This window comes from Thunnus maccoyii, chromosome 5 (assembly GCF_910596095.1).
Source record: "Thunnus maccoyii chromosome 5, fThuMac1.1, whole genome shotgun sequence".
Lineage (NCBI taxonomy): Eukaryota > Metazoa > Chordata > Actinopteri > Scombriformes > Scombridae > Thunnus > Thunnus maccoyii.
The window spans coordinates 18,546,078-18,558,219 of record NC_056537.1 but is presented as its reverse complement, the minus strand read 5'-3'; the positions used below and the strand labels follow the sequence as shown (position 1 = coordinate 18,558,219).

The 12,142-nt window shown below is 39.8% G+C and overlaps 1 protein-coding gene across 1 annotated transcript in view; it reads left to right on the top strand.

The window, feature by feature from the left end:
• Positions 1-2,174: 2,174 nt before the first annotated feature.
• Positions 2,175-12,142, top strand: part of igf1ra (insulin-like growth factor 1a receptor) — an 84,027-nt gene continuing 74,059 nt past the window's right edge. Inside the window, exon 1 of the mRNA XM_042412160.1 lies at positions 2,175-3,409. Coding sequence (XP_042268094.1) covers positions 3,307-3,409 — 103 coding nt within the window. The 5' untranslated portion in view covers positions 2,175-3,306. The remainder of the gene's footprint in view (positions 3,410-12,142) is intronic.

Here is a 12,142-nt window from a genome sequence, read left to right as displayed (position 1 = left end):
CAAAGAAAATTTGATTGATTGTTGGGTGTAATTATTTTCCCCTAAATGCTGCAGTCCTTAAATAATTATTTCATGGTTAGAATAATGAAAGATTCCCATTTGTTATTAAAAAACATCAACTTAACAGAAAGATGAAAAATGAAGAATGGTAAAAGTTATTTCCAGTGAACCTTATATAGATTATTTTACACTCTGTGCTGATGCACAGTTTAGTTAAAAAATCCCAATTTGGGATGAAGTCAAAACTGATTTGTCTGATCTGTAAAAAGACATATCTACAATTTAAAAAGTAATTAAACATAGAAGTTTTCTACAAATTTTATGTCAAGAATCCCAGAAAACTGTAGGTGTCTCAGAACCATACATATATCTCATACACATAAAACTTTAAATAGATAGTAGCTACATTCTAAAACCAGCTGTTTTTAAAAGAGGGATACAGTTGTTTACACAGTTTTTAATTCTATGTCACTGTTTCCCTCCCACGGTTTCAAGTCCAACCACCAGAGTTCAACTGTAGTTTAACTGCATCATCATTTCAGTCTCTGCTACCTAAAAGAAATAAAGTATACTTAATAATAAAAAAATATTAATGCAAAGGATTCACTTTTGTTGCATCTTCACCTTTATAATCTGCATAAAGTCTTACACAAACACAAACATAGTATACTGTTCAAACGGATTTTTGTTTTTGTTTTTTTTGCTTATGCTTCCGTCTGTTTTGACAACAAATGAAACCAAAATTCTTTTCACACATTTGTTGTAAAACTGTAATTATTAACCTCACAAACACAAAGTTACTCAGTGAACAGTGAGCAGCCGTGACAGCATGGTCTGGATACAGTTTGTACATTTCCCAACACTGTTATATTTTTACCTCAACTAATGTCTAACTGTGCTGATGAGCTGAAACCCAGTTTTGACACGTGTTCCCTCGACACATTGTGCAGAGTTTTCCTTTGCTTTATACTGCACTGCCACAGGTTTGCTGTGTCAGTTTGATAATTGTTGAATATTAATTTGTTGAACAATATGTACATGTAAGCATAACAGAAATATCAATGGCATTAAAACTAGATTTTGACACAGGTCCCCTCTACAAGACTTTAACATTGGATCTAAAACTTACAGGAGCTATCTTAGGGCCCTTACAGGTTCACTTTTTGCCACAAAGACAACTTGTTGCCTTCAGTAACAACCTTTTTTGCTTGTTACTCCTTAAAAGAAAACAATGTCCACTTGAGACCCCTTGTTAGATTTGAGCAGTTCAACTTCATAGCTATTCTTCCTTCTCAGACTGTTGCATTTAAATATTTTTTTAGAGATGCAAAGAAGTAAAACCATCCAGAATTTCACACACACACACACACACACACACACACACACACACACACACACACACACACACACACACACACACACTGGCTTTTTGGTGAATTGGTGAAGCAAGACAAAACACTGGTATCTTAACTGAGACAAATCTGGGAAAACAAACAATGAAACAATGAGGCAAACACTGCATTACAAGGACTCTCGGAAAGCCAAAGGATGTGGCATGGGTGCAAGTTGATGTATATGTGTAGGTGTGTGTGTGTGTGTGTGTGTGTGTGTGTGTGTGGGCTAGGAGTGGACATTTTAGCTGTTGCTGTGAGTGTTTGGAGGTAAGTCTGTAAACAAAACAAGCTAACAAAATACTTATACCACTTCTGTCAGCACTACTGCTAAAGATAGAAAGATGGAAAGCAAAGCCAGAAGAAGAGAAAAAAAAGATAAAATGTTGTGTTGCAGAATTTAGATTTTCTTATTTCTTACAGGTAATCGTCTTGTGACTCCTGCACTGATTTAACTGAAATAAGTGAGGAAATACAGATTGCTTTACATGCTTAGTCTCTCTTACTAAATGTAGAAAATTTGATTGTGGTTTAATAATTGGAACTATTGTCTTATGGAATAAAAATATGATCAATTCAGGGGGTTCCCAGCAGAATTAAGAACAGATTTATTTCCCTCTGCTAGAAGAGGAATACATATGTTGTATAACTTGGAGTAAAGGTGCACCAACATATCCTAAACCTCTTCATGCTCCCAGAGACGCCCCGCGGTGTTGTGTGTGCGCTCTAGTGCGCGTTTTGTTTTGGGGTGTAAGTGAGACGTATTTGGGAATCCCTGGGTCCAAATCCAGTTCGGTTTTTCCACTCTGCTCCCGGCCACCTTATCCGTAGCACTATGTGTTTCTGTGTGAGAGAAGCCGACTCTTGTTTACAGCAGAGAATCCACGGAGGAGCGGAGACCCACAGCCTGCTTAACCGAGGGCGAACCGTAGGATTTCAGCCTCTGGATATTACGCGCAACGGGAGTTTTTCTTTTCTCTCTCTCTCTTTTTTTATGAGGATAAAAGCAAACACAAGAAACACTCTTAAAGGGCAACTCCTTGGACATATTCTCCCTCCCACCCTAGCCGAGGTCGTCTAGCTGGAGAGCTGGAGACCCATTCTGTTGCGTGGCACAAGTCTGGTATTTTCTTTCAGCTGCAAATCCCGACTGACGGCAAAGATAAGTCCGATCGGAGGAGCTGGAAAATTGGTTTGAATAACGACTTCTCTCTCCGGGACAGGACTGCTTGGTGGAGATCGGAAGCTTGTGCTGGCTGAATGGCATAGGCAAAAAAGGGTTTTTCATTCATTTTTCACCCTCGCAGCCACCACCCCTGTGGATCTGGACGCGTCCCCCCCCCCCCTTCTCCTCCTCCTACTCTTCCTCCTCCTCCTCCTCCCCTCACACACAGTCATTCACACGGGGGATTCTTGCGAGCGACACTGGCGTTCATTTATTATGGTGGTATTCCTGTAGGCCACTAATAATAACATCTAGTCTGTTATTTTTATTATCATTACCAGGCCCGATCGCACTGTGCGCGCACTGCTGTTTTCAAGAGATGGAGACTGAAGATGGGGATTACCATCATTTATCCAGTAAAATCACTGGCTTGTGTGCCATACCAGCCGACGTCAAAGTATCTTGTGATTGGCAAAAATAGCAAACTGTTTTTCTCCTTCTTCAAAGGAATTCCCTGTTTTAGTTTTCATACACTTATATTTATAAATATTTTTAGAGAAAGCCCTGGTAGACAAGCAGCCACGCATTTGCAGGCTACCAGAGAGTAGCCTTTTTTGGGCTACAGACGCATTTATTTTTCCTTTTTTTCATATTAACGCTCTATTTTTTTAAGAGCCGGTTTCCACAACCTCATTATATTATTTCATTTTTTGTCCTTGCCTTTTGATTTTTTTTTTAAAGAGGTGAATAATGTTCAGGAACATGAGATCTGACAAACCCATGGGTAGCCCGACCTTGTTTTGGGGTCTGATGCTGTCTGTCTCCATCTGCATATGGTCCACATATGGAGAGGGTAAGTGTTTTTTTTAATTATTTTTTTTAAAATAATATTTAGTAAAAGTTTATTGGATAAAAAGGCCTTAATACATTATTATAGCCCATTTTAGCCTCTTGTAAAGCAGCTGACTGCTGAGGTGAATGTGCTAAAACGTCTAAAAAATTATATTATATTTTTCTTTCAAGTGAATATCTGTATGTTAGGACTTTGTTATTCAATACAACAAACCTGGTGAGCTCGTAGTGCACCGATGTGTACTGTTATATTACATATATATATATTTGCTGAAGAAGACCATGTGGTAGCTGCCTGCAATATGTGAACGCAATAAACCAAAATCTGCTTTATTAAGCGCAATATCACCTGACGTAACGAAGCAGTGTTGTTTATTCAGGAACCAGGAGCGATATTAGACACATGTCGCCATAATCTTCATGTCAGACATGCAGAAAGCAGAGGATGAAGCCAGGGACCAGAGCTGAAGGTTACTACGACCATGTGGCCATTTTGCATGGCGTCGCTGCGCATGAACAACCTGAACCAGACTAATCTTTACTTCTTAAAAGATCAAACAGCCATAATAAACAAGAACAGGGTTTAAATATCATCACGCAGCCGAATATCATTGTAAACAGTCACCATGATGGGGAAAAAATGTTTTTTTTTTACATTTTCGTAATTGCATTCTTCACTTCCAGACCCCGTTTTAAAAAAGTCCAGCTACATATACTAAGTATGAGTTGTATAGGCTACAATTATGTGGTTTAAATTAATGTGAGTTTTAAAATACAGGTGAGTTTCCAACCCATTATTAACACCATGCTACTTTACACTGATAAAACAAAAAAATGTTTGGCACATTGTACAAGAAAATATGGCAAAACTTTTCAGCTTAGTCATGATAGCCTGTAAATGTAAAATATAGGCAAATAAACCCATTGAAACAGCAGATATTACTGTTATATATATTTTTTCATTTTGAAACTCATTTCCCCTGCTGGGCTTTTAGTGTTTCAGCATTTAAATTTCAGCTATTAAAAATCTATGTCTATATTCATAATTCTTCATTGAATTTTCTGAAATTATACGCACTTTTCAAAGTACTTACTGTATCATCATGTAATATGATTTAAGCTTTTACCCATTTTATGGCCCTGGTTGTGATCTCAATGTTTTTTTTATGGTTTACAATTTAGAATGAGTTAATAATGTTTCAGTGAGCATATTTAAAGCTTTTCTCATCTAATCTTAAGTAATCTTATCTAATCGATTGTAATAGAAGAGCAGAGCAGAGTAGAGCTTTCTGCCAATGCTTAAACAGAACAAATGGAATCAGTGAGGGCTGATGCTCTTTTTCATTGGTCATTATAATCATTACAATTATTTTCTGTAACTGCTGTTGATCATGTATTTGGCTTTTCAGTAACATTCGCTGTGTCCGACGAAAGATACACTGAAATTGTCTTTAAAAAAACTTTAGGGCTGAGATTAACTGTATTATAGGGGTGTTTTAGTAAAGCTTTCTCTGTTAATGTAACATACAGTAGTAAAAAAATAATTTAATTAGTTTTTTATGATGTTTTCTAGTTAAAACAACTACAGGAACGTGCTTTACATAACCAGAAAAGTGAGTATTAGTTCAAAACATTGTTCGTAACTCTTCTGTCAATAATCATGACTCTTATACATCTACGATAACACTACATCAAAGATCCTTTGAAGTATTAGATATGTCATGTGTTAACTTGACAATGTGCGTCTTTCTACCTCCAGCCCTTTACACAGAGACTGTGATTGTGGTTTTGCTTTGCATGGGTGGCGTGATTTGTTTGTGTGCATTTGGCATTTACGTCACTTCCTTTTTTAATAATTTGCCAGTTTCCTGAGAGGGTGCGTGGGATGGTTTAGACAACTTGACATGGGAAGGAGACACGAGGCTGACCTCTATTCTATTTCTTTGCACCCTCCTGAGCTTGTGAGACACCCTTGAACGCAGCTGGGGGCTGGGAGACAAGTGGTTGCTCTCAGATCTTGACGCTCTGTGGTGTATAATGCATCAGTCCTTCCAGAACAAAGAGTTCACACACAAAGACCGCAGCGAATATCAAGACAGGGACCAGTTTATCACTCAGGGATGATGTTTACTTCACTGGGCTGTAGCGGGTCAGAATTTCCAGCTTCTATCATCACTCAATGGAAAATCACAGATATCCATTAGGGGTTGAAAACTTTTTTTTTTTTTTTTTGCTCTGTTCATTTTGATAATCTATCCACACCAATAAAATGTAATTAAGCTCCCTTTTAACTCTCACCACAGTAAACTTTCCATGCCATGGCTTCCAAGCATGTAGCAAACAAGTCTCTGAAAGGGAGAGGGAGCATGAGGGAGATGGAGACTTGGTGTTTGGAAATAGAACGTGCAAAAATACACTTGCCAGAGAAACAGACTTGGTTTTGTTGATTGGAAGAGTAGAGAGTGTGTGAACTGTTTAATTGGCTTTTGCTGTTCACACCGAGCGGTCTCCTGTATGGACTGATGCGCCCCTCGCTTAACTTCATCACTTGGCACCACTACTATTAGAGTTATAAATAGATATGTCACCAACAACACTGGCGCAGGGGTTGTGTGAGTACAGGCACCCTCTGTCCTGTTCCATGAGGGCACACCAGTGTTCCTGTTCAGTTATTTATGAAAGGGCATGTTGCTCCGGAAAACTTGAATGGCGGCATAAATAATCAAACGTCAGCGAGCATTGTGTTTGACAGGCAGCCCTCCTACCTTTCCCTTTGGGGTATGGTATGTTGCAGCACTGTGCTCCATGTCGTGACGGAGCAAGTGGCTCATATATGACTGCTGTCACTCTACTCCAAGGTGCCCCACTCCATCTTGTGACTAGGGCTGCATGGTTATATACACCCCCGCCCCTCTTCTCTTCTCACTATGCTTTCCCTTCCCCCACTCCGGGATGCAGGAATGCCTTGCCTCACCCCTGGTGAGAAGGTGTAGCGAATGTTCATGGCCCTATGGTGTGCGTACGAGTGTGTTTGTGCGGGCGTGAGTTTATTGTGCAGCTCTCCGCATACTGCAGCAGGACCCAGCGTGACAGCCTGAGTCAGTGGCGTGCCCCTGTGTAAGGATGTGAAAGTGTGTCACTGGGCTAGTTTGCGAGAGCCCAGTCAAATGCTGTCCTGCAGCTCCTTCAGGCTGCCAGCTGAGGTTTACAATGCTTAATTAAACACTTTATTTCAAGTGGCCCGTCATTGGATTTGCTCAAATGCAGTCTCTGGCCAACCGCACATACTACATCATCATGGGCTGCCGGTTTAATGGCCTGTGGAGTATTGTATAATTTGCGAGATGATTGCAAATGTTAGCTCTTCTAATGGATGGCGCTTGTTGTATCAGTAGAAAGCTGTTCATCAAAAAATGTATCTGTATCTGAATTCATCAGCCAAAGATTATTGTCTGAGATGTTTCCAGAATCTTAGCAGGAAACCTTTGTGTTATTTCATGCCAATCATTCAGTCATCACTTGGTCAAATAAAAGTTTCCAAATAAGCTATTTCTGCATGTGATTGTAGAGCACTGGCGGTTATAAAATTGCAATAATGTCATAAAAGACAGCAGGTAGATTTGTGTGTATCTTCAGATAAAGCCATTATTCTAACAATGTAAATGCCTTTGTCTGATTACACACTAAGCTTTTACGGTTGGTGTAGCATTGATTTATGCTTCATAATTCAATTTACCTTTTTTTTCATGGATTTTATTTATTTACATATATGCCAGAGTGTAACAACGGCATTACTAGCAGCTGTAGGAAATAATATTTTTAGGGCGACTCCAAAAAAGGATTTTATGTTGCAACTTATGGTTGAAGTCAATAAAATAATCACTATTTAAATTAAACCAATAATAGTCCTTCCATTGTCCTTCTCTTATTATTTTTAGTTTCCTGTAGGCTTCCACGCATCTTTCCAGCCATTAATCAAACAAATAATTTAATAAAAAACAGGTCTTTTTGAACCAGATTTTGCTATATTCAAACAGTCAACTTGATGTAGTTATTTAAAGTGATCAGGTTAGAGTGAGCATGTAAATCCTCCTCTCCCCTCTAACGGAGGGGGGGACTTTGTGTGAGAGTTGTTATGATGGGGAGTGTAGTGTTACTGTTTGGGGTTTTGGTGATATCTGAGCCACAGTGTTTGAAGTAAGAGTCCACTGAGGGGAAGCAGCCCACCAGACTGCCGGTCAGATGACTTCCAGTATGCTGGGGATTAGAGCCAGTTGATGTGGCAGGTGTGAGGGGATATGACCGCACAGTGACCAGCTCCCTCAATGCTCTGACTACAACTAGAGTTTAGTGGAAGATTTTTGGTGATAACAGTTTGTATAACGGTTCAGAATTAATACAAATTCCAAATATGATGCTTGTCTTAGTTTTTCAGAGTGAATTCTTTGCCATGTGGCATCTACATACCTCTAAATAAAAGCAGGTGCTTGGTGATTGCCTATCAATTGGAGCTAAATGTGAGACTCAATTAGAAAATCCAATTACATTTAATTTAAGAAACAATTCACAGATCTGTTGACCTTCACTGTGCATTACAAAAATATCACTACTCAATACCCTGGCCTTTATGGGTTTTTTTTTAAGTTGGATAACATCCAACCCAAAATATGACATTTTAACAGGGTCTTTTGCAGAAGATGTATACTTTTATAAAGGATAGATAGATTTAAAATACTTTATAAATCAGAAATTGTCAGTGTTCAGTCACTTTGTTTTAATATGATTTCAATTGGAAAAAAAGGTATTGCACCTTGTAAAAAAAAAAAAAATCCACAGAAATACATGGAGCTCTCTCGGTGCTATATATTATACTCGAAGTACCAAAAAGATTAGCAGTTTAATGATTAATTCAATGGACAAATAAATAATTGGGAAGCGAATTTTGATCATGAATTGACTGTTAAAATAATTTCTCCAGTAGGAATACTAAACATTTTCACGCTTCTTCCTCTATGTGTTCCTTTTCCCTTTATATTATAATCAGTAATGAAAATAACTATTAGTTGCAGTCTTGCACCTTGACGGCTCTGTAATTACTGGGGTCATGACAGTTTTAGGCCCCCAGAACTGTGCCACAGGTCAGAGAAAGTTGAGAAACACTGTCCTTAAACTAAACATGGGATAGAGGAATCTTCCTAATAACTTCCCGGAGTTTACAGCTGGATGTGTGGAAAAGGATACAATTATGTGTTTTCCCAGAATGCTCTGTCCGTGGCCTCTGATAAACAGCACGACGTGTGGTCTGAAAGTCCAGACTGTTCAATGTTATGTTTTTGTCAGCTAAAACTGAGATTAGGTTTATTTACATACAGGATCAGATTATATGTGAAGTCATGGCCATTAGCCTTGGCTTCATTTGCCCAGATTTACAAAGGGGTCATGAATAATTGTGTGTGTGTTTGCATGATGACATTTCAGCAGAGGGCCAGGGCAAGGTTTATCAATCATAAACATGAGCCATTGGATCCCATTACACTGTGGAGATATGTGTGTTTACTCAGCAGTGTGAAGAGCAAAGAGAGGCAGGAGGTAGAGACAGACACATGTATGCAGGCTTATCCCTCCTCTGCGGCCAGATCAGAAATATCCATATCACTCCCAGGTCATTATTGCCAGCTCTTTAATTTTGTTTCCACCTCTTCCTGTTAATGTAACAATGAATAAAGGGTTTGGTATCTAAACCTGATTCAAGCATTGTTGTCTTCACAACAAATGGATTGACTGGCAAGAATCAGAAGCCTGGAGGCTTAGTTTGAGGCAACATCCTACTCAATCCTTTTCCAAAGAGGTTATTGGAATTCCTGGTACTTCACATGCCTAATGAGTAGAACAAGGGAATCACAAAGGAGTTTTTTCTTTTATTCTCCACCCTAATTTTTTTTTCTGTTCTTACTTCCTTTTTCCCCCACATTTTTATAGTGTAATTCAATTTTTGGGTAAAGATAGAACACACAGGAATATCTTCTTGGCATTTACAACTCCCAGATTTACATTTAATGCATATAGCGGTTTCTTGTTGTCATGGTTTTACACCAGTTGGCCTCAGATAGCTATGCTGGGCAGAAACCTTATCTCTCCCTTGCCACAGTATCTCTTTGCCCCCCCACCTTCCCCCCCTCTCCGTTCTCTGGCCAGACACCCCCTGATTTTATTAATGCCCTCATCAGGAAGTGGGGCCTAGAGTTTCTCTTTACTAACAAACAAATTAGTCTTTGTATTTGAGTGGCTCCACCCCTCCTCCCTCTCTCTCCGGCTGCTGGAGAAGCTGGAAGAAAATTCTCAATGAAACAAAGAAGACATGCAGCTCGATGGCTCACAAGTGGAGCCCAGGGGCATTGGTGTTGATTGTAGAAAGCAAATACTATTTTCTACTGGAGTAATCATTTCCGTTCTAAATTTGGAGAAGTGAAACACCCTGACAAGAGCAAAGATAGCTCATTTATCCTGATAAACAATGCGGCTTCTTTTTTTGGTAGAATAGTTTGAACAAAGAACATCAAACATAGACAAGTGGATTTAATTTACACACAAGACCTTTTGAGAATATGTACACAAGCTGTTTGAATACGCGAAGGAGAGGTCACAAATGCCATTTCTGTGTATTTTCTGCAGGCATTTTCCCATTTTATTGGTCTGATTATTTAGCTCATTGTTTTATCCTTAGCCATGGTTAGGCAGTTGCTATGCCCAGCTTGTTCAGGAGCATAACAAAGGAGGGAGGTCCACACAGTAACAGCTTAGGTAAACAAATAATTTATATGACTCAACGTAAGCAAACTATGAGGTGTAAAGTCAGTAGTGAAGGAAGGATGTTGGATGCTATAAAACTGTAGATGCTAATCTAAACTATTTGTAACATGAACCAAGGCTAAACTAAATACAACCAAAACTCAAACAAAACAAAACTGGGTACCTGAAAGGCACCAGCTTTCCAGGAGGGAGAGGGGGGGGGCATCTTGGAATCACCCAGATTATAAAGGCTCCAAGCAGATGACACCAATACCTCAATGAGATGGGAGGGGCCAGACCATCAGGGAGAATCTGGAAAGAGGGAAGCAGAGGCAGGCCAATACAGATACTATCAAATAGCCTAGGGCCATCACCCCCTTCCCCCTTCCCCTTCCTGTAGGAGGACATTCCCAGCACCGATTTCAGTTGCGTCCACCTGTATCATAAAAGGTTTGTCAAAATCAGGAACTGCAAGAACAGAAGCAGAATAGGTAAATTTTCTTACACAAGTGAAAGCAGCTGACATTAGGGAGACCAGACAAAAGGAGTGTTTTCACTCAAGAGGTTAGTCAACAGAGCCACCACAGTGGAAAAATTGCAAAAACCGCAGTAATACCCTATTAGCCCTAGGAACCGCATCAATTCTTTTTTGGATGCTGGCACAGGCTATTTATCAATCGCCTCTACTTTAACCTGCACCAGATGAACTTCACTCTGGCCTACAACCTTACCCAGATAGGTCACTGTTGCTTTAACAAACTCACATTTTGCTAGGTTAACAGTTAAATTTGCTTCTGCCAGTCTGTCAAACATTGCATGCAAACGTTGAACATGAGCTTCCCTTGTGTCACTGAACACAAGAACATCATCCAAATAAGCTACACACCCTGTCAGACCAGCTAACACCCTGTTCATAAGGTGCTGAAATGTTGCTGGAGTGTGTCTTAGCCTGAAAGGCATTACAGAATAGGAAAACAACCCCCATGGTGTGATGAAAGATGAAATTTCCTTGGCTCTTGGTGTTAGTGGCACCTGCCAATAACCTTTCAAAAGGTCTAGCTTAGTCACAAATTTTGCATTTCCCACCTGATCAGTGCAGCTCTCCATATGAAGCATTGGATAACAGTCAGGTTTGGTGACAGCCTTAACCTTTCTGAATTCTGTAAAATCTATCTGACCCATCAGTCTCATCTGCCAACCGACATGGAAATGCCCAGCTAGAGCAAGCTGGTCCCAGGTTCTAACATGTACTCCTTTTCCATCTGCTTATGTTTTCCTATGGGCAGCTGGTGCTTAGAAGTTGGTAGGTCAGGTACTCAGAATTGTTGAATCTCCCTGTTAGAATTGGCTCAGATGGAACATCAAAATCTTCTGAAGGCACAACTCCAACTGTGGTTACTGACCGTACAGGCTCCATTGTGATACTGTCTGTGGAAAGCGAGTCACCTTTTACATCAGAGGCAGAATGAACAGAATGATAGGGCTTCTATAAGTTTACATGACACCACTGCACTTCCTCTCTGGTGTGTATACTAAATAGTCCCTGTCTGACATACAGCTTTTTATTGTGTAAGGCCCATTAAACTTTGTCTGGAATGGTGAACCTACCATAGGCAATGAAGCCAAAACTTGATCGCTTGTCTCAAATAGACAGGTTTTGGTTTTGCAATCAAAAACCTCCTTCACTTTTTCTTGTGTACAGTTAAGGTTTTTTGTGAGCAGTGGCACAAGCAATACGCAATCAATGGCAAAAATCATTTACTTAGTTCAAGACAGTATCAGGCAGCTCAGCATTTTTCAACTCATCACCCAACATGGCTAGTGGACCCTGAAATGTGTGTCCAGACACCTCCTGCATTGCAAACAACAACCACAGCAGGCCATCTTCCCAATCTTGAGAAAATTCAGTACAATAGGAAAGCTCAAGGGCTCCCTGAGACTCAGG